At 49.1% G+C, this 22,106-nt stretch overlaps 1 protein-coding gene across 1 annotated transcript; it reads left to right on the top strand.

The window, feature by feature from the left end:
• Nucleotides 1-629: 629 nt before the first annotated feature.
• Nucleotides 630-21,380, top strand: mmp11a (matrix metallopeptidase 11a; the record flags this gene model as incomplete). The annotated part of the gene is made up of 8 exons (XM_080499920.1): nt 630-728; nt 15,144-15,370; nt 17,261-17,404; nt 17,573-17,706; nt 17,999-18,237; nt 19,093-19,297; nt 20,046-20,306; nt 21,212-21,380. 8 exons carry the CDS (start codon nt 630-632, stop codon nt 21,328-21,330), a joined length of 1,428 nt encoding a protein of 475 aa, XP_080356046.1. The 3' UTR covers nt 21,331-21,380.
• Between the last annotated feature and the right edge of the window lie 726 nt (nt 21,381-22,106).

Below are 22,106 nucleotides of genomic sequence, written 5' to 3'. Positions count from 1 at the left end.
GTGGTGGAGGGTGGAAGTACGAGGGGTGGTGGAGGCTGGAGGGGATGGATGGTGGGGGCTGGAGAGATGATGGAGGGATGGTGGAGGGATGGAATGGTGGTGGAGGGTGAAGGGATGGTGGAGGCGTGGTGCAGGGTGGAAGTCCGAGGTGTTGTGGTGTTGAGGAGTGGAGAGTGGAGGGGTGGTGCAGGGTGGAGGGTAGAGGCTGCAGGGGTGGTGGAGGCTGGTGGGGGTGATGGAGGGTGGTCAAGGGTGGCAGGAGGGTGGAGGAGCGGAGGCCTCCACCCTCCGGTGGTGGAGGGCGGGTGGAGGAGACGGGCTCGGCGGTTAAAGGGTTAAGTCGCACGGCGGGTGGTGGACAGTGGTGGTGTCGGTGTGGACGGCTCGGTGGTGAAGGGGTTAACTCCCGGGTGGTGTTATCAGCCCGCGGCTGTAAAACGGAGTTTGAGAAGAAGAAAAAAAAGCAGCGCGGAACAAAGAAATCAGAGTATTTAAAGAGAAGCTCCGGAGCTCCGGCGACCGACCGACTGACTGACTGCTGCTGCAGCCCGGACACCTCCGCTACAACCCGGTCCTGGACCCGGACCCGGACCCGCACCTGGACCCGGACCCGCACCTGGACGGGCAGCATGCGGACTTCTCTGCTCTGCTGCGTCTTTGCGCTTCAAAGTCTCCAAAGTGTGCTGAGTCTGCCAGTCCAGGACCTCAGCAGGTACAAGCCGGAACCGGTGAGTCCATCAGGACCGGTGAGTCCATCAGGACCCGGGCCACCGGGACAGGGTCTGGGACTGAGACCGGGACAGGGTCTGGGACAGTTGTTCACTGTGACTTGTTGCAGAGACGCAGAACTCTTGTCTGCTGCAGTTTGTCCTGTTTTTGTCCCTCAGAGCAAAACTTTCAGTTTCACACACACACACACACACACACACACACACACACACACACACACACACACACACACACACGTGTGTGTGTGTGTGCGTGCGTGCGTGCGTGTGTGTGTGCGCGCGCGTGTCTGTTAAAGCCATGATGCACATTTTAAACGCTTCTTATCCAGCTGGTAATAAACAGTGTAACTTGCTGCTCTGACCGGAGGACAAGATGAAGACACCTTTTATTTTGGTCCCCGTCCCCCGCGGTGTCCTCCACGTTTACCAAAAACATCCATAAGGTCAAATAGAAAAAAAACCCCTCCAACTTCACGATATGTCTTCACAGGATCCATAACGACACATCTAATTTAACGGGTAAACAGTTTCACTGCACTGAGTTCGTCGTCGCTCAGCCTGTTTAAACTTTCTGGGTAGTTGAGTTCCACATGTTTGTAATAATGCTGAGTGTTTATGTCTTTGTGACATCATGACGGCTTTGATGGTTTCTTCTTCACTGGAGCCTCCTGTCAAACCGCAGAAACATGTCAGACTTCATAATGGCGCCAACGAAAGTTAGAATAGAAGGTTATGTTTTTGTCTGCATTAATTCATTTGTTTATTTATTTATTATTGGTTTGTGTGTATGTATTTTAACAACTTTTTCGCAAAAAAACGCTCACCCGAATTGCATGAAATATCCAGGGATGATTTGCAATCATTCAAGGACATTTCGAATAAATCCCCCCCCCAAAAAAACTGCAAAAAAAACCCTAATTGTTCCCATACAAAGCGGATGAGAGAGGCGCCTCATTGAGGAGATCAAAGGAGATTAGCGTCCGAGATTAGCTCGTTTCACACAGTGACAGCTATCGTAATAGTGATGCTAACTCGATTCCGCAAAGAAATGTGGCGTTGGCGAAGGTCTGCGCTCTACCGAGTGTAGCTCTGGTTTATTATAAATCCGCGGGTACTTCGGTAACTTGGCAGAAAAGACAAATAAAAAAGGACAATTGTTGAGGCCGTGGCGAGGCGTGGTACGGAAAACAGAATTTAGTGTTTTGTAAATTCTAAGCTGATATTTTATTCCCGCTGTACCACAGACGGAATGAGGAGCGTCCAAAAGAACATTTCAGAGTTTTCAGAGAAGAGTTTCTCCCCAAGTTCAGGGACAATAAGATGTAAAACTCTTTTAAGGCCTTTCTGAGTGCAGCTTGTTATCAGCGGTTATAGGACAGCTGCAGCCATTAACCAACTCTGCATCCACAACAAACGATTGAATCATGAAGGGCGGAGAAGAAGAAGAAAAAAAAAAAGCGTGAGCGTGAGACCGTGGAGCAGCTTGATTTCTGCATGAGGGAAGAATGAAGCAACATTCCTGTGAGAAACTCCTGCAGCTCCGCTCTGCACACATGTTCACCGCCGGGGGGGAAAAAACCAACCAGGACCAGGATCCTGTGCCGGGTCGGTCAGACTGCGAAGGTCCTGAACCTTCAGGTCCACAACCACAGTGACGCCAACAAACGTCTCATGTCCTTTGTTCAGGTTCTTCAAAGAGCTTTGACACGTTAGGAAGAGAAACTTTGCTGGATTTTTCCTGTTTTAACCATTGACTGGTGTATCCAGGGTGTAGCCTGTCCTCACCTGTCCTCACCTGTCCTCACCTGTCTTCATCTGTCTTAATCTGTCCTCATCTGTCCTCACATGTCCTCCCCTGTCCTCCCCTGTCCTCAACTGTCCTCAAATGTCCTCACCTGTCCTCATCTGTCCCCAACTGTCCTCACCTGTCCTTATCTGTCCTCAACTGTCCTCACCTGTCCTTATCTGTCCTCAAATGTCCTCACCTGTCCTCAACTGTTCTCACCTGTCCTCACCTGTCCTCATAAGTCCTCACCTGTCCTCACAAGTCCTCACCTGTCCTCATACGTCCTCACCTGTCCTCACAAGTCCTCAACTGTCCTCACCTGTCCTTATCTGTCCTCAAATGTCCTCACCTACCCTCACCTGTCCCAAACTGTCCTCACCTACCCTCACCTGTCCAGGTGTATCCTGTCATCACACATAGTAAACTGGGATTCGCTCCAGCGCCCTGCTACCCTGCACAGAATTAAGCAGTAAAGACGGCTGGCTGGATGGATGGATGGACGGATGGATGGATGGATGGATGGATGGATGGATGGATGGATGGATGGATGGATGGATGAATCTCAGCAATAAATCTTGTGTCAGAGTGGAGATTCATTTATTTTGAACATTTGTCACGATGAGCGTCACTGCTGGACGTTGTCCATAACGGGGGGACATTGAATCCAGAGAAGCTTTGTTACAACTGAGACATGAGCAGAAACAACATAAGGCTGGTGTGTGTGTCACTGCCTGAGGCCACGCCTCCTCGCGGAGCACGACTCTCCTGGAGATACACATCAGAACCTGAACCTGTGAGGACAACTCTTGTTATGTCTGCAGGTCGAATCACTGGAAAGTCTAATCTGCACTTTTATCCACGAGCTGGACTGTTGACAGAAGGAGTGAGAGATTACACAGGCCTGGACAGGCCGTGTGTGTGTGTGTGTGTGTGTGTGTGTGTGTGTGTGTGTGTGTGTGTGTGTGTGTGTGTGTGTGTGTGTGTGTGTGTGTGTGTGTGTGTGTGTGTGTGTGTGTGTGTGTGTGTGTGTGTGTGTGTGTGTGTGTGTGTGTGTGTGTGTGTGTGTGCGTCAAACAGTTGACTGTTTCACTGTTTTTGTCGATAAAAACTGAGTATTTATTTTGTTGACGTCCTTCCTGCGCTGTGATTGGCCGAGGACTGTGAGAGCGAAGGTGACATCAGAGGTCCGTCCTGCAGATGTGGGCCACAGCTGCCGAAGTTATAGCTGATTCACATAGTTTCTTTGTTAGTCGGCGGCACGTCGGATTCGGTGAGAAGAGAACGGGGAGCTTCCTGTCTATTCCCACCTGCCCCGTCACTTCCTGTCTGTTCCCACCTGCCCTTTCACTTCCTGTCTGTTCCCACCTGCCCATCACTTCCTGTCTGTTCCCACCTTCCCCCTGTCTGTTCCCACCTGCCCCGTCACTTCCTGTTTGTTCCCACCTGCCCCATCACTTCCTGTTTGTTCCCACCTGCCCCGTCACTTCCTGTTTGTTCCCACCTGCCCCGTCACTTCCTGTTTGTTCCCACCTTCCCCCTGTTTGTTCCCACCTGCCCCGTCACTTCCTGTCTATTCCCACCTGCCCCGTCACTTCCTGTCTGTTCCCACCTGCCCTTTCACTTCCTGTCTGTTCCCACCTGCCCATCACTTCCTGTCTGTTCCCACCTTCCCCCTGTCTGTTCCCACCTGCCCCGTCACTTCCTGTTTGTTCCCACCTGCCCCATCACTTCCTGTTTGTTCCCACCTGCCCCGTCACTTCCTGTTTGTTCCCACCTGCCCCGTCACTTCCTGTTTGTTCCCACCTTCCCCCTGTTTGTTCCCACCTGCCCCGTCACTTCCTGTTTGTTCCCACCTGCCCCGTCACTTCCTGTTTGTTCCCACCTTCCCCCTGTTTGTTCCCACCTGCCCCGTCACTTCCTGTTTGTTCCCACCATCCCCCTGTTTGTTCCCACCTGCCCCATCACTTCCTGTCTGTTAACACCTGCCCCGTCACTTCCTGTCTGTTCCCACCTGCCCTGTCACTTCCTGTCTGTTCCAGTCTGTTACCGCCTGTCCCGTCTGTGCTGCAGCCTCCTCCTTTTGATTGGAGCTGCAGGACGCCAGCCGATCCCAGCGCAGCATCGTCGGGGGGGGGGGGGGGGGGGGGGGGGTCCTGAGCTCACAGAAAGCGTGTTTGCTAGAGCAGAAAAGCTCATGTGAGCTAAAACAATAGAGCCCATTCAGAGCGAGCAGCTAATGAGAGCGCAGGTGGGAACAAACGGCGAGGATGAGGAGGACGATCACTTTTTCCGTCCGACCGGCTGAAGGGTTGTGGAATTCATTTAGGGGTCGTCCACACCAGGAAACCCGGTTCAGCTAAACGAGCTGTTACTGGCCTGTCGTCCATCGGAGGCGGTTTTAGAGGCGTGAAAACAGGTTTTGTTGAACCAGAGTGGGGAAATTCTAAAACCCCGGCTCATGCCGTCCAACCCCCCCGTGGGGAATGGACGGCAAAGTCTGCAAAGACGATCATCTGTGAGAAACAAATTATGTTATCGCCCCCCCCTCCCCACCACCATGGTCCGTGATGTCATCAAATGACCAATCAGGGACTACAAGCTAATGTTGAGCTACATGATGCTAAAAGCAGGACGAGTGCGGCCATAGACCTATAGAACTAGAATTACGTAGAGGTTTATGCTTCTAAAGTTCTATGTGCTCTGTCTTCTTCTGCATTTTTGGTGTGTTTGGTGAGTCACAGCGCCCCTAAAGGCCTGGCATGTGTACTACATGCCAGGGTTTTTTTGGGGAGAAGGCTGGGGTGAAAAAAAGTGTTTCTCATCGTGTGGATGTACCCTGAGGTTGTGTTGGTTTATTCCACCGCACGTAGATGATGTATGGTGGATCAGACCCCCCCCCCACACACACACACACCTCTAAACTGGCGCTTTGAACGGCGGCCTCTGTGAAGTCGGTGTCATGCTCACAGCTATGTTTCAATCTTCCAACCCCTTTGTTCACTTTACTGCACACTCTGTGTAATGGCTTTACACGCCGTCCTCACACGACAGATTTATGAGGAGCGTTCGGAGCGTGGCACACGGCTTTATTAAAGGCAGCTGCGTTCAAGATTGTAACTTCTGAAGCCACATGTTTCCCGTCCCCCGGTGTCGGGTTCGGGCCGGACTTGTAAAAAAAAAGTCTGTCCTTTCGGGGACATGAGCAGATCAACAACAATCAGATGGAGAAAAGAAAATCCTCTTAAGAAGAAGACCGGCGTCGTACAACAGTGCGGCAAATTGACGGAGAGGCCACATGCTGGTTTGACAGAGGAGGCTCATTGTGGACGAGTTCATGAACTCGACGGTGGAGACGAGACGAGTCCTAAAAAATCCAAAACAACAGAAATGTCCAACATTTTCTCAAAGTTCAACGGAGAGAAATGCAGTAAAGCAGTTGCACCACTAAACCTATTTTCTTGGGCAGATATGTGCAGTACGGTCGTTGGTATCTCCCCAAATTGATTCATTTTGTGAAATTTCAGCTCAATCTGCCCACTTTGCAGACGTAAATGTCGTAGGTACACTGCATGAATCATGGAATTGAAGTATGCACGTCGGTAGAGTAGGAGAATTAATCTCATGAGACAGTAAAGAAGTGTTGTACCCTGAAACTGAACAATCTGTAGTGTATTTCTTCAGCTGTTCCATTGGTATAGTCGATGTTTTTTCTTGCCACGAAAGTTGTAAAATCTCAAAATTCACATTATTCGCGACTCCCGACCGGGCGTAAGGTACACCCTGCATCCAGCAGCCAAGCAGCCAAAGGTCCTGTGATGGCTCTTTGAAGTGTTTGCTTCCGTTCCATCCATCCATCAATCGTCTGCGAGGGAGTATCGTCTTTACGCCTCGTTCGCCCACAAGGATGTTTGGGGTGAAAGGTTAAAGGACACAGTCTCTACCATCCCACACGTGTGTCCTCATTCTGCCTAAATGCAGCAGAGACTATTTGGTGTTTTTCAGTTCGGGGCTACGAGGATAAAATACCTTCTCAGTCACAAACACTCTTGTTTGTGTATTTCTATCCTTAAAACTCAACTGCAGTCGCGTGTCGGCGCCTCGAGATAAACATTGGTTTTAAGTGTCATTGTAATGTCGTGACAGCGGAAAAACAGCTGCCGTCGTGTTTACGACGCTTTTCTACGTCCCCAGAGCACACTGATATTTCTGAGTGTACATTATATCTCTGAGGTCTCACCTGGGGGCGATTGTTTTGTTGTTGTGCAGGTAGGGTTAGGGTTCTCTGACTGTGAGTCAGAGCTGCTCTGAAATGTCCCGAGGATTGTGTGTTCAGGGAAATCCTTCTGAGGTTTGCTGAGTCGGTCGCAGACGAGAGGCTGAGATTTAAATGTTTCTGTGTGATGTGAAATGCCTGAAGCCCCCGCGGCTAATGCACCTAAAGAAAGTGCTGAGAGCTTGAAGACGGGACGCAGTGAGGTCACCTGGTGCATCGCTTCTCAGCCCAGACTGACAGTTTACTGTGGGCGCCGTGTTTTGAGTGCGAGGTTAAAAAAAGAAAAGAAAAAACAAAAAGGAAGAGCTTATTGGAGCCATTTACAGGTTCGTACATGAACAAACATCAACCATGAAATCCACGCTGTGCCAGCAGCGGTAAATTATACAGGAACATCAAACTGAGTGAAGCACGGCGTTACGGCACGAAATTACTTTCTTTTTTGTATTATATTAAGCTGCCCCTTCCTTAAATATTTATTTATTTGTTTATTTATTTATTTATTTATTTGTTTATTTATTTATTTATTTATTTATTTGTTTGTTTGTTTGTTTGTTTGTTTGTTTGTCTGTTTGTTTATAATTGATTAATTTTTTTATTTACAATGTTATTTATTTAATTATTTGTTTGTTTATAAATTTATTTATTTTCATTTTTATTTACTTTTTTTTAATCTGTTTGTTTATAATTAATTAATTAATTAATTAATTTTTTTTTTTTTTTTTTTTTTATTTCCACACAGTGCTTGTGTGAACACAAAACAAACCAATGGAATATGAATTTGCAGTGATCCAGTTGATATTCTCCATCCATGACAAAGTTTTCTGCATGTGGACTTTTTTAAATATTTTATTTTATTTTATTTATTTATATGTATTTTTTTATTGAGCACTATTAGTACAACCTTTTAAATCCTGTATTCGGGAATTCCAGATGTTCACACCAACAACTTCTACACATATTTATTTCACATTAGTCCAAGCAAGTATAAATCAAATCTGCTCCTTTGATTGTCATTTTCTAACGTGAGCGCAAATAACTTTTGCAGGTTTGCTGGTCAAATTCTATTTTTGACTTTGAGCATGATAAACGGTGATTAAGCGGTGACTGTAATTATATTATTATGTAATAACATATGAATGTCGCTATGTTCTCTGAATTTAACTTTATGGATGATTCAAATGGCCTTTTATTGTATTTTTTTTCAGCAGTATGAACAAAAGGCATTATATCGCTCTTCTATGCGTCACCCAACACTCGTGTGCAGTAACTCAAGTCAGGCAGGCAGACGATCTGTCACAGTTACAGGAAGAGTTGCTTGGAGCGGCGAGAGATAAAAAGATGGAAGCAGATGGTTTATATCACCTTCCTCGGGCCGGTTGTTGATGATTTTCATCTGACAAAGCGGATTGGTGCAGTTAGACGGAGGATAATGAGGTATTTGTTGATGGAAACCGTTGCGCCTCCACCACCCCACCCTTATCAGACATTTTCAAATCTGCTGTGATCGTAAGCAATCCTTTGTCCCGGTTTTTTTCCCAATAAAAGCACATCCTTCAAAAGGAAACTTTATCTGTCCCGTCAAGTAAACACTCACTTCATAACTTCCTATCGTCCGGATTTGCTGCTATCGGGTTTAGAAGGCAGGTTGTTTTTTTCCCCCTCAACATCATCTTGATAGAAAACTGCTTCAGACTTCACTGGATGAAGCGTCACTTTTCCTCGGAGGTGGAAAAACGGGCTTTTTACCTGGAGATAACCTACAACACATCATTATACGGCAACAGATGATTATATAAATCCACAGTAAACATAATACTGCAAATCATGCTACTGCTGTAAGGCCTTTAAAAATAATTGCAGCATATTTTATAAAGTCAACAAAGCCAGCGGCTTCTATCTTTTCTTCTCTGTCTGTGTCCAAACTGTCGTTTCTTCCTGCAGAGCAGAACTGAAGAAAAAAACCTCAATATGCTGTTTTGTCCTCCACCGGTTCATCCACTGTCGTGTTGTGGAGGACTGGAGTTCATCGAGGCGAGCATGTCGTTAACTTCTTCTCCACCTCTTTGGATGGAGGCGCTCCTGAAATGGTTTTTTGTCATTTCAGGTCTCGGTTGTTTTGATCCTGAAGGTGTTATTGAGTCGCTCGTTGTTCTGACTCGTTCTGGACGGACTGACTCGTCTTCTCTGTCAGACAGTGACCCAGTGGGGGGGGGTGGGGGGGGGGGGGGTGCTAGGGAGGGAAGTGGTTGTGGTGGAGGTGTTGGGGGATGTTGTTGGGTGGGGGTGGTGGGGTATGGGTGTCAATGGGGTTGTGGTGGGTGATATCAGTGGAGGGTGGGGGTGGATGTCAGTGGGGGGTGGTGGTGGGTGATATCAGTGGAGGGTGGGGGTGGATGTCAGTGGGGGGTGGTGGTGGGTGATATCAGTGGGGGTGGTGGTGGTGGAGGGTGTCAGTGGGGTGGTGGATGTCAGTGGGGGGTGGTGGTGGAGGGTGTCAGTGGGGTGGTGGTGGGTGATATCAGTGGAGGGTGGTGGTGGGTGTCAGTGGGGTGGTGGAGGATATTTGTTGAGGTGGTGGTTGCGGATGTCAGTGGGGTGTTGGTGAGGGGAGGGGGTGTCAGTGGGGTGGTGGTGGGTGATATCAGTGGAGGGTGGTGGGGGTGGATGTCAGTGGGGGGTGGTGGTGGTGGTGGTGGGTGTCAGTGGGGTGGTGGAGGATGTTTGTTGAGGTCTTGGTGGTGGATGTCAGTGGTGGGTGGTGGTGGTGGATGTTTGTCGAGGCACTGGTGGTGGTGGTGGTAGTGGTGGATGTCAGTGGGGGGTGGAGGAAGTTTGTCGAGACAGTGGTGGTGGATGGCAGTGGTGGTGGGTGATGTCAGTGGGGGGATGTCAGTGGGGGGGTGGAGGTTGTTTGTCGAGGCAGTGGTGGTGGTGGGGTATTGGTGTCAGTGGGGTAGTAGTGGGTGATATCAGTCGGGGGTGGTGGTGGATGTCAGTGGGGGGTGGTGGTGGTGGTGGTGGTGGTGTTCTGTTGTTGGACTCTGTTCAGACGCTCCGTGTTCAGACTTGTTCTCTCTGAATACCGTTGTCAGACCCGCGGTGCCACTGCTGGCTCAGCTTGTCATCGCCGTAACCAGAAGCTGGATGTGTCCGTACTTGTAATGGATCCCCTCCGCCAGCAGCATCACAAACATCCGTCAGGCCCCGGAGAACTCCTCCGCCTCGTCACAGACTTTCTGCCCCCTCAGCAGAAATTGACAGACGAAGGGTGTCGGCACTTGTTCCGTCACGGCCGTCACGCTTCACTCTTCAGACGACCACTGCGTGGAGAGTTTTGGAATGGATTTTCCAGACGTGGCGTCTCGAACGTGAAAGTCAAAACTGAAAGGAGAAACTTGCTCAAGGTCAAAGTCACGACTCAAGACGAGTCCTTGCGATAACGCCTAACGCTGTGAAAACAACATGAGAGACGGTAGCAGCGTAAACACTCTGGATCAGCGCAACGTTCGACACTTTGCAGCTGACAGACTTCCTATATCTTCTTAAGTCGGATGTTGCGCAATCGCAATTTTCCCGGCATTAGACAGCAGAATGTAGAACCCTCTGCGGAGACACGGCCCGTCGTACGTCACAGGAAACCTTTAAGACTTATTTCGAAGTGTTTCAAGACGATTTGACACTCAAGTAGTTCCTTCCAGTAGCGATATAATCTGAGCTGATAAGTAACTCGTTTCTGGCCAAAGGTGACGTAGAGCCATCGGGACCTCTTGAGGACGATAAGCAGCCATATAACAGTGGACTTTGTTGTGTTTGTCCATTTTATATCGTGTAGGTGTCAGACCAGTGTCAAATATGTGTTTACACCTGGTGTAAGTAATCGCAGCAGGTTTTGCAAACGTCATCGTGTATGAATGAAGCCACGGGACTGCGTTCGTTTGTTTGCGTTCATGAATATCGTCACATTTTTGCTTTATTTACTGCAACGGAAATACCTTGTTTCCTATAATTGTAAATATGTCAGCGACTTTTGATAACTTTCTCCCGTCAACACGACCGACTTCATGGTTTCCACCTTTCAATTCACGTCAATTTTAATTGTATATAGCCAAATACAACGTACTCGTTTCTTACGACTGAACAATTCTACATGAGCAAGTAGAGGAAATGGTGGAAAGGGGAAAAAAAACAGGGTTTCGACATGAAGGCTTGTCCGAAAAGAAGAGAATTGGTGGCTTTAGTTTGGATCTGGGATGTTGAACCTGCAGGAAATCAGCCACATTTCAGCTTTTCTCCATGTGTGGGGTGACGGAGGTCAAGCAGGGGGTGGGGGTGGGGGTGGGGGTGGAGCTGGGAGTGGGAGGGGATTGGTCCTTTACACATTTGTTTTCATCTCCCACTTTAAAATCATAGAGGAGGCCCCCCCTGTGCACACAGCACTTCGAATTAGCCGAGTTTACGTTCATGACCCTGAAAGCCGACACTGGCCTCTCTGAGCTGTGAGTGGGATCAGGGTCTCGGTCTGGCGGGATCAGGGTCTCGGTCTGGCGGGATCAGGGTCTCGGTCTGGCGGGATCAGGGTCTCGGTCTGGCGGGATCAGGGTCTTGGTCTGGTGGGATCAGAGTCTCGGTCTGGTGGGATCAGGGTCTCGGTCTGGTGGGATCAGGGTCTCGGTCTGGCGGGATCAGGGTCTCGGTCTGGTGGGATCAGAGTCTCGGTCTGACGGATCAGGGTCTCGTTCTGACCGATCAGGGTCTTGGTCTGAATCTTGCTTTAAGGATGGAGGGAGGTTGACTGAACACGTTTTAGAACTCTGCAAATTTGGCACAAAAACCAAGACTCATCTGAATTTCTGTGTTTCATTGGTTTCGGACATGGGTGGGGAAAAAATGGCTCCACAGCGCCACCTTCAGATCTTGGACCATACATGTAAAGATCAATGGTTTTCACCACACAGTGGTGGCGTTGGCCACCGTACGCGGTGCCGAGTCCGTCGTGTTGAGTCTGCAAACTGGCTGAAAGCCGCAATACGTATTTGAACTTGCTGGTTTTTGTGGATTTTTTCTGGAGTAAAAGTGCTTTTTCTTCAAATGTTACAAAGACGGCAAACTGGCGCCGGTGGCATCGATGTCAATGTCACTATTTTCCACACTTTTAATAATTATTCCACCTTTTTTTAAGCTAGCCTGGTCCAGTTCGCTGCTCCGTGGTATATTCCGTGGTATATTCCGTGGTATATTCCGTGGTATATTCCGTGGTATATTCCGTGGTATATTCCGTGGTATAATCCACACGTCGTCTGTCTTTCACCTCGATAAGGTTTTTCTCTAGTTTATCTGCCAGGCGGCCCGATAAGAGCTCTTTGTAGTTTATTCATAATGGTGCTAACAAGCCCATTTAAAGAAAGTGTTCACAATATGAGCAGGACCCCCCCCCCCCCACACACCCCGCTTCCTCCCCCGCCCAGCATGAATAAGTGCTTTGTGCAGCAAAATAAGCAGCTGAAATCTCCTTTAAAGGGGAGGGGCTGGCCGGGGGTGGGGCTGGGGGGGGGGGGGGGGGGGGGGGGGGGGGGGTCTGCTGTTTGTTCTGTGATCCAGACCCATCAGTCACTGTGTTTCTGCAGTCTGGAGCACATTCCATGAATCCTGCTGGGTTTTGTTCCTCATAACCTACAACAACGACGCGACGGAGCCGTGCAGAGTGCAGCCAGTCCGCCTCGGTGCAGCAGCGCTAAGCTAGTCGCTCTGCTCCCCCCCCCCCCCCCCCCCCCCCCCCCCGGGAACTTCATGCACCTAATGAGAATGAAGGGGTTATTATTATTTTACGCAGATCGATGTCGATCGGGGCTCTGAACACATGAGCGTCTGCTCACCTCTTCTCTTTGGGTCGAGCGACATTCAGACATTGTCGACAAGTTACTTCCAGTGGTTGTTCATATTGATTCCTGGGGTATTTAGGGTGTGTGTGTGTGTGTGTGTGTAAGCTCTTAGCTATTTCCCGAATGGCAGAACGTCCCTTTTGTCCTTTTCCAGGCACATTTCCACATTTATCAGCAGCAGTGACGAGCAGGACGTTAGATATCTAAGCCTTTAGACTTCTGTCACGTTGGTCTTACACCAGGACACCACAGCGAAAACGAGTGTATAAAACAAACTTTGTTCACTTTTGGGGGCGTCTGTTTACACGAGTGACCCCAACCAGGACTCCCGTCACTGTGAGGACCTTCCCGATGGACGTCGGGCTGAAGCCCGCTCACGTCAGGAGTGAGGAGGGGGGGGGGGTTGAATATTTCCCTTTTAGTTTTCCACAGCTTGAAGAGACGCCGGGGCCGAAGCTCAGACCTCGTTAACGAGGAAGGCGAATGCTGTAAACAGCCGATCCCAACTTTGTACCGGAGAGACGATTAGAGAAGATTCACAGGAAGTGATGGAGGAGGGGGGGGATCGGCTCCACCTTCAAGCAGTCCGTTTTCCCACAGGTTGTTGAAAAAGAATGTCATGTTTGAGATAGGAGGAGGAGGAGGAGGAGGAAGAGCAGGCAGGGTGGAGGAGGAGGAGGAGGAGGAGGAGGAGGAGGAGGAAGAGCAGGAGGACTCTCCTCTGTAATTTTCCCGGCTGGAAATGAGCAGAGCCATTTCCTGTGGATGAGAGTGGATGGAGATAATGAGACCCTCTGGAGCCGGCCGTCCCTCAGACAGCAGCACCGGCCACCAGATTACGTCCCGAAACTCAGTTCAGCCGCTTCTCTCTGGGTTTTCTCTCCGAGCCGGTTCATTCTTTTCTCCCTCAATCCAAAGAGAGAAGGTTCCCGAGGCCCGACGTTCACCGACTGACTGACAGTCTGTCGGTTTTGTTCTGCTGCTTTCATGAGATACTTTAAATTCCACGATTGGAAACAAAGGGTACTCAGGTTTTTATTGCGTTTCAGAAGTCTCGACATGCTTCACGTTTACAGGACCGTCGACTTTATGGGACGGCGTCGCTGCGCCATGTGCCGAGTCAGCAGTTTTCACTGTGCAAGTTAACCACCAGGCCGATCCAACACCGTGTGGCGGTAACCCTGAGCCGGTAGGGTGAGAGACACAAGTTAAAAGTGTTAGCTTTAACAATTACAGGTGTTAAAAAGACGCCATCCATTGTTCTTCTGCGTCTGAGCGCCACACGCTGGCGGTTTGCTGGGATTCGGGGCCCCGGGGCACAGAAGACGCTGTTGACGGACGTGAAATATGGACGGTCCACCGATCAGCGCCGGGGTTGCCAGATTTGACTCAGTCTTCAGCCCAAACAATGTAAAACTGACACGCTTCAGAGAACGCGTCTCAGCCTGTGTAGAAATCATGTTAGAACCCTAAAACTATTGCACGTGTAATAAAGAACACACCATAAGCACACAAAAGTCCAAAATAAAGTTAAACGGTACGAGAACTTGGATCCCCTACTGGGGGATGCGTTGACATATCTGGCAACACTGCGTGTTAAATAAGAGCCGACAAAATCTAGATGAGGGGAAGAAGACACGGCTTTTAGCATCTTGGCGAAGCCGCTTCCTCCGGCGCTAATCCGTGACGTCTGTCGAGAAAAATATCCCATATCGCAGGGGGGTCAAACTGATTTTAGTCGAGGGGCCACATCGACCTGATCTGACCTCTGGAGGCCGAACAAGTCAAACATAACATATTAAACTGCAGATATGGACAAATGTCAAAGTCTTTCCTTCTTTTGATTCTTTTGTAACTGCAAGAATTTGCCAGTCTATTCTGAAATATACATATTGAAGGAAATGAGATATTATATTTGCAAAAAAAACACAAAAAAAAACCCTCAGTCATCTGTATCTGGATCTCGTATTTTTATTCAGGATTAAACCAATTTGTCATCATCTGGAAATTGTTTTGAGTTTACGTGTCTAAAGTGTCACGTCACATAAATTGGACACCTTTATTGTGAAAGGTGTTGCGTTGTGTGACCTCCACAGCTTGCATTAATTAATTCTGACCAAGGGCGGTTTTGAATGTCATTTTTGCCAATCTAGTGTTTTTAGATCAGCCTCTGTTAGTTTTAATTTTCATACTTTGAAAAAAAAAAAAAAATCCCATGGCGGGCCGGATTAGAGCCTCTGGCGGGCCGCTTCTGGCCCCCGGGCCGCATGTTTGACACCCCTGACATATCGGGTCTGGTGTGAAAAAATCCTAATAGGAAGCTTTCACACGGCATCAAACACGGTAAAGCAGTGACATAAACCCCCCCAATAACGTGGCAACTTGGAAAACCCGTGTTTAATTCAGAATAACACTGGAGCTGATGTTGCAGGTGGAGATCTGGAGGAGACGACTGACGTCCACTGCTGTTGCAGGTCCGTGAAAAGTTCCCCCACCTGAGGAAGAGGGTGAAGGTCCCCCACAGCCTCACCCCGGCCAGAGAGCCGGGTCCGCTGCTGAACTCCTCGAACACATGGAGCCGGCCCCGCTGCGGCGTCCCGGACTTCCCCCCCCGGAGGGAGGCGCACTACGCCGGCCCGCTCCGCCAGAGGCGCTTCGTCCTGCACGGGGGACGCTTGGACAAGACCGACCTGACCTACAGGTACAGCTCCCCCGCCGGCGTCCCTCGAAAGTCCCCGTTTCCACCAAGCAGAATTCTAACTCTCTATTCTAACCCTCTATTCTAACTCTCTATTCTAACCCTCTATTCTAACTCTCTATTCTAACTCTCTATTCTAACTCTCTATTCTAACTCTCTATTCTAACCCTCTATTCTAACTCTCTATTCTAACCCTCTATTCTAACTCTCTATTCTAACTCTCTATTCTAACCCTCTATTCTAACTCTCTATTCTAACTCTCTATTCTAACTCTCTATTCTAACTCTCTATTCTAACTCTCTATTCTAACTCTCTATTCTAACCCTCTATTCTAACTCTCTATTCTAACCCTCTATTCTAACTCTCTATTCTAACCCTCTATTCTAACTCTCTATTCTAACTCTCTATTCTAACTCTCTATTCTAACCCTCTATTCTAACTCTCTATTCTAACCCTCTATTCTAACTCTCTATTCTAACTCTCTATTCTAACCCTCTATTCTAACTCTCTATTCTAACTCTCTATTCTAACTCTCTATTCTAACTCTCTATTCTAACTCTCTATTCTAACTCTCTATTCTAACCCTCTATTCTAACTCTCTATTCTAACCCTCTATTCTAACTCTCTATTCTAACCCTCTATTCTAACTCTCTATTCTAACTCTCTATTCTAACCCTCTATTCTAACTCTCTATTCTAACTCTCTATTCTAACTATCTATTCTAACTCTCTATTCTAACCCTCTATTCTAACTCTCTATTCTAACCCTCTATTCTAACCCTCTATTCTAACCCTCTATTCTAACCCTCTATTCTAACTCTCTATTCTAACCCTCTATTCTTACCCCTCTATTCTAACCCTCTATTCTTACCCCTCTATTCTAACCCTCTATTCTTACCCCCCTTATTCTAACCCTCTATTCTTACCCCTCTATTCTAACCCTCTATTCTAACCCTCTATTCTTACCCCTCTATTCTAACCCTCTATTCTTACCCTGTATTCTTACCCCTCTATTCTAACCCTCTATTCTTACCCTGTATTCTTACCCCTCTATTCTAACCCTCTATTCTAACCCTCTATTCTTACCCTGTATTCTTACCCCTCTATTCTAACCCTCTATTCTTACCCTGTATTCTTACCCCTCTATTCTAACCCTCTATTCTAACTCTCTATTCTTACCACTCTATTCTAACCCTCTATTCTTACCCCTCTATTCTAACCCTCTATTCTAACTCTCTATTCTTACCCCTCTATTCTAACTCTCTATTCTAACCTTCTCCGCGACGTCCCTTAGCAACAATTAGCAACCATGGCGGCGGCGGCGGCGGCTCCAGGTGGAGCTGCAGAAGCGACTGATCCTATTCGCTTTAACAAAACCACATGTCAGATTTGTCGACTCCTCAGTTTTTTTTTTTTTGCTCCCCGTCTCCTTCCCCGTTTTGCGCGTACGTCCGTGGCAGTTTCACAGCGCACCCTATTGGCCTGGCATGTGTACTACACCCTTTTGAGACGTTCTCATGGTGCCGTGTGGACGTGAGGCTCAGTCGTCAACTAGTCCATAACTATGAGACGGAGCATTTCTTCTCCTCGTCAAGCGGTAATAAAACCCTTTACGACGCCACAGTTCAGAGTCAAAAGGGGGTCGTTTTTCTTTTTGACCCAGTCTGCGGAGGCGTGTTTTGGGGTCAGAGTGCCGCTGCCGCAGAATTGCCAGAAGCGCCGCGTTGCATGTGAGCTGCGACACGTCCTGACGGCTCCAAACTGAACGGAAGGGAAGGATTCAGGCGTCCCTCTCTCTTAACTCTCAGGGTGGTATTTCAGTTGTAATGGTGGATGATTTTTATTAAGGCCTCTGACGGCTCGACGTCGCCCCCCCCCCCCTCCCCCCCCGCAGGATCGTACGCTTCCCCTGGCAGATCGGCGAGGACAAGGTCCGCCGCGTGTTTCGAGAGGCGCTGAAGATCTGGAGCGACGTCACGCCGCTCACCTTCACCGAGATCCACAGCGGGAAGGCCGACATCCGCATCGACTTCACCAGGTGGGCGGAGCCAAACCTGAGAGTTCCCATTGGGTTGGAAATGGAATCAGCAAAGGTTAACATGGCGTTATAAACCGAGTGTGTGTTTGTGTGTGTGTGTGTGTGTGTGTGTGTGTGTGTGTGTGTGTGTGTGTGTGTGTGTGTGTGTGTGTGTGTGTGTACCGGCAGGTACTGGCACGGGGACAACCTGCCGTTTGACGGCCCCGGTGGGATCCTGGCGCACGCCTTCTTCCCTAAAACGCACCGGCAGGGCGACGTCCACTTCGACTACGACGAGTCCTGGACCCTGGGGAACCACATGGGTGAGTCCCGCCTCGTCTACCGAGGGCAAAGTGGGGGTCGCCCCAGGTCCCGCTGAGGGCGGAGTCACGGCAGCGCGGGTGGAGAGTCACCCGGATAAAGTCGCCGTGTGACCGTTTTCCTTCTTCTCAGAGGAGTCAGAGTAAGGAGAGCTGGCTGACTGACGAGTCAGCAGGTTGTGTCCTCGCAGTCTGCAGGTCACAACAGAAGCTTCTAACCAGGTGTACTACCCCCCCTCCCCTCCCCCACCCCCACCACCCCACCACCCCACCACCTCCTCCACCCACCCCGCAGGCACGGATCTTCTCCAGGTCGCCGCCCATGAGTTCGGGCATGTCCTGGGCCTGCAGCACTCCCGGGAGCCCGGAGCCATCATGTCGGCCTACTACTCCTTCTCCTACCCGCTGAGGCTGAGCGACGACGACCGGCAGGGGATCCAGTACCTGTACGGGGCTCAGCCCCGAGTCCAGCCCCCCCCGCCGGCTCCTCCCCCGGCCCCCGTCAACCCCGAGACCAACGAGATCGTCACCAGTGTGAGTTGACTGGCCGGCGGTCTCGTCGAGTCATAACGAGTCACAGAGTTTCACTGAGTCACAACAAGTCAAAGATTCTCACTGAGTCATAATGAGTCAAAAAGTCTCACTGAGCCATAACAAGTCAAAGATCTTCACTGAGTCATAACGAGTCAAAGAGTCTCACTGAGTCATAATGAGTCAAAGAGTCTCACCTAGTCATAACGAGTCAAAGATGCTCACTGAGTCATAATGAGTCAAAGATCCTCACTTAGTCATAGCGAGTCAAAGATCCTCACTGAGTCATAACGAGTCAAAGAGTCATTGAATCATAAGGAGTAACAGAGTCTCACTGAGTCATAATAAGTCAAAGAGTCTCACTGAGTCTTAACGAGTCACTGAGTCATAACGAGTCAAAGAGTCTCACCGAGTCATAACGAGTCAAAGAGTGTCACTGAGTCATAACGAGTCAAAGATTCTCAGTGAGTCATAACGAGTCAAAGAGCCTCGCCGAGTTTTCTATTTCTAAGATGTAAACACACCACAGTGTTTGATTCTTTTTGTTCTTTTTTCAAGGTGACTGTTTTTTTTAATCAAAAATAGTTTCTTTTCTTCCAAAAGTTTTCTATCCATTTCATTTTCTTTAATTTGATATCATCTGCCAGTTAATCGGAGCAGCTTCACACACCTCAGGTTGGTACAAAGTGTAGAATGAGTTCCGACGTCACTCGTTTTGTGTGATCGTCCATCCGACCTCGTCTCAGTTTACCTCAAACGGCTCAAATCAATCAAGGGAATCAAAACAACTCAGACGTTTCTCACATCCCACCGCCGCTGAAGTGTTTTGAAGTGTGTGCGTGATGTTGTGTTTCGCAGCCTGACGCCTGCCAGACGGACTTCGACGCGGTGTCGATGATCCGGGGGGAGCTCTTCTTCTTCAAGTCGGGCTTCGTCTGGAGGATCCGGGACGGCCGCCTGGAGAGCGGCTACCCGGCGCTGGCGTCCCGTCACTGGAAGGGGATTCCCGACAACATCGACGCCGCCTTTGAAGACAAGTCGGGGAACATTTGGTTCTTTCAAGGTGGGCGGCAGCGCAAACGGTACAAGGGGTCTGAAACTACCTGTGAGAATAGAACTCGGTGACGGAGGGAAGACTTGCTCGTACTCAGACCTCCACTGACTCGCTGGTCCCTCATTCAGCACAGACACTTCTGAGGGGTTCCGTCTTCCTCCTGTTTAAAACCAGCAATCGTACGTTTATAGAACAGTCTTATGAAATGGTTGAATTGTTTATTCAATAGTGTGATACTCTAAATAGTAAAGTGCAGCTGGATGCTGAGAAACACAATCACCTTCACCAATGAAAGTTGTGCCGAGAAGGTTATATTTTCATCTGTGTATTTATTTATTGGTTTGTATGTAAGTATTTTACCAATTTTTCGCAAAAAATATACTACCCAAATTGCATGAAATTTTCAGGAACGTTTCGTCATCAGCCAAGGACCAATCGATTAGATTTTGAGATGTTAACACCGAACCGTTTCCGAATAAATCCCCCAAAACTGCAAAAAAAATGATACAAAGCGGATGGGAGAGGCACCTCATGGAGATCAAAGGGGATCAGCGTCTGTTGCCATTGAGACCCCACTCAGTGTTTCACACAGTGATGCTACCTGAGCTACCTAATACCTCGATATCTCCCTCGATACTAGTGGCTATCATGCTAGCTAGGCTAACTCGATTCCGCACCCAGATGTGGCGTTGGAGAAGGTCTGCGCTCTACCGAGTGTAGCTCTAGTTTAACTTGTGAACATGCGTTTCCCCCACAGGAGAGAACTACTGGGTGTTCGATGCGGAGATGCAGATCCGCGGCCCGGAGTCCATCAGGAGACTGGGTCTGTCCGTCTCCGGGATCCAGGCCGCCATGCGCTGGGGCCACGACCCCAACTACAACATCTACTTCTTCGTGTCGGGAAGCTACTGGAGGTTCAGCCCCCGGGAGAACCGGGTGGAGTCGGCCTACCCGCACAGCATGCGGGACTGGAACGGCATCCCGAACGACGTGGACGCTGCCTTCAGGGACGTCTACGGTAAAGACAGAGATAAACGAGTCGCCGCTGGAATCAGTTACTGGATCAGACTCTGGACAAACACGTTGGCTTGTAACTCCTCCTGACGGTTTTGATTTAGTTAGACGATCTTTTTCTGAACGACTGAAAAACGATGAATCCAGTGTTCATTGCAGGAGAGGAAACGAAAACCTCATGAGACAAAAAAAGACTTTTGGTCACCTGGACAAATATTATACCTGCAGCCCCATGTGACTCTACATCCTCCGTAGTGACTCTATAGCCTCCGTAGTGACTCTACAGCCTCTGTAGTGACTCTATAGTCTCTATAGTGACTCTACAGTCTATATAGTGACTCTACAGCCTCCGTAGTGACTCTACAGCCTCTGTAGTGACTCTACAGTCTCTATAGTGACTCTACAGTCTATGTAGTGACAGTACAATCTGTTTGCAGTGACTACATCCTCTATAGTGACTCTACAGTCTATGTAGTGACTCTACAGTCTCCTTAGTGACTCTACAGCCTCTATAGTGACTCTACAGTCTCTTTAGTGACTCTACATCCTCTATAGTGACTCTACAGTCTCTATAGTGACTCTACAGTCTCCTTAGTGACTCTACAGTCTCTATAGTGACTCTACAGTCTCCTTAGTGACTCTACATCCTCTATAGTGACTCTACAGTCTATATAGTGACTCTACAGTCTCCTTAGTGACTCTATAGTCTCCTTAGTGACTCTACAGTCTCTATAGTGACTCTACAGTCTCTCGTTCCAAATGTTCTATTTAAAGTAAAGAAAGGCAGAATAGTTGTTCCAGTAAAGTCTCTTGTCTTCATTGGAAGGTTTTCTTGGCAGAACGTTTTCGTCTCACGAGGGACACGTCTTGACGTCTCGTCTCCGAGTCTGATCCCGTCTCTCCCTGCAGGTTACGCTCACTTCATCCGAGGACGGCAGTACTGGAAGTTCGACCCCGTGGGCAGGAACTCTCTGGAGGGCTACCCTCGCCACGTGGGCGTGGACTTCTTCGGCTGCAGGGGCGTGTGATTGGTTCCCGCAGGGCGTCGCTCCTCCATCCTTCTTCTCAGGAAACACAAACCGAGCTTCATCCTCCGTCTGCTCTGCAACCTATTTATTTTGCACATCCGGTCGCCCGGAGGCCGCGAGGGAGAACCGGACTGGGCCGTCTCACCCCCTTCCCTCCAGCCTCCTCCAGACCGGCTCCACAGACTGAAGCACTGTGGACCTTCTGGCTCCCGCCACCTCCTGCTTCCTGTCTCTACCTGGTCTGCCGACGCTTTGGAGCCTCCGGGGCCTGAGAGGTGGCGTCAAGCTGGAAACGCCACGCTGCAGAGCTCTGCCATGATGCTTTACACCTGGAGGGTTCCTCACCTGGAGGTTCCCGAAGGTTCCTCGCACTCACCTGGAGGTTCCTGAAGGTTCCTCACACTCACAGGAAAGTTCCTCACACTCACCTGGAGGGTTCCTCACCTGGAGGTTCCTGAAGGTTCCTCACACTCACCTGGAGGGTTCCTCACCTGGAGGTTCCTGAAGGTTCCTCACACTCACCTGGAGGGTTCCTCACCTGGAGGTTCCTGAAGGTTCCTCACGCTCAGCTGGAGAAATTGACATGAAGGCTTTCGTGACAGACTTGAGCACCAACGTGGACGATGATGATGATGATAACGATGATGACGATGATGATGACGATGATGATGATGATAACGATGATGACGATGATGATGACGATGATGACGATGATGACAATGATGATGATGACGATGATGATGATGATGATGATGATGACGATGATGACGATGCTG

The sequence above is a fragment of the Blennius ocellaris genome, assembly GCF_963422515.1.
Source record: "Blennius ocellaris genome assembly, chromosome: 7".
NCBI lineage: Eukaryota > Metazoa > Chordata > Actinopteri > Blenniiformes > Blenniidae > Blennius > Blennius ocellaris.
The sequence above is the reverse complement of the archived record's forward strand: the minus strand, read 5'-3'. Positions and strand labels throughout refer to the sequence as shown.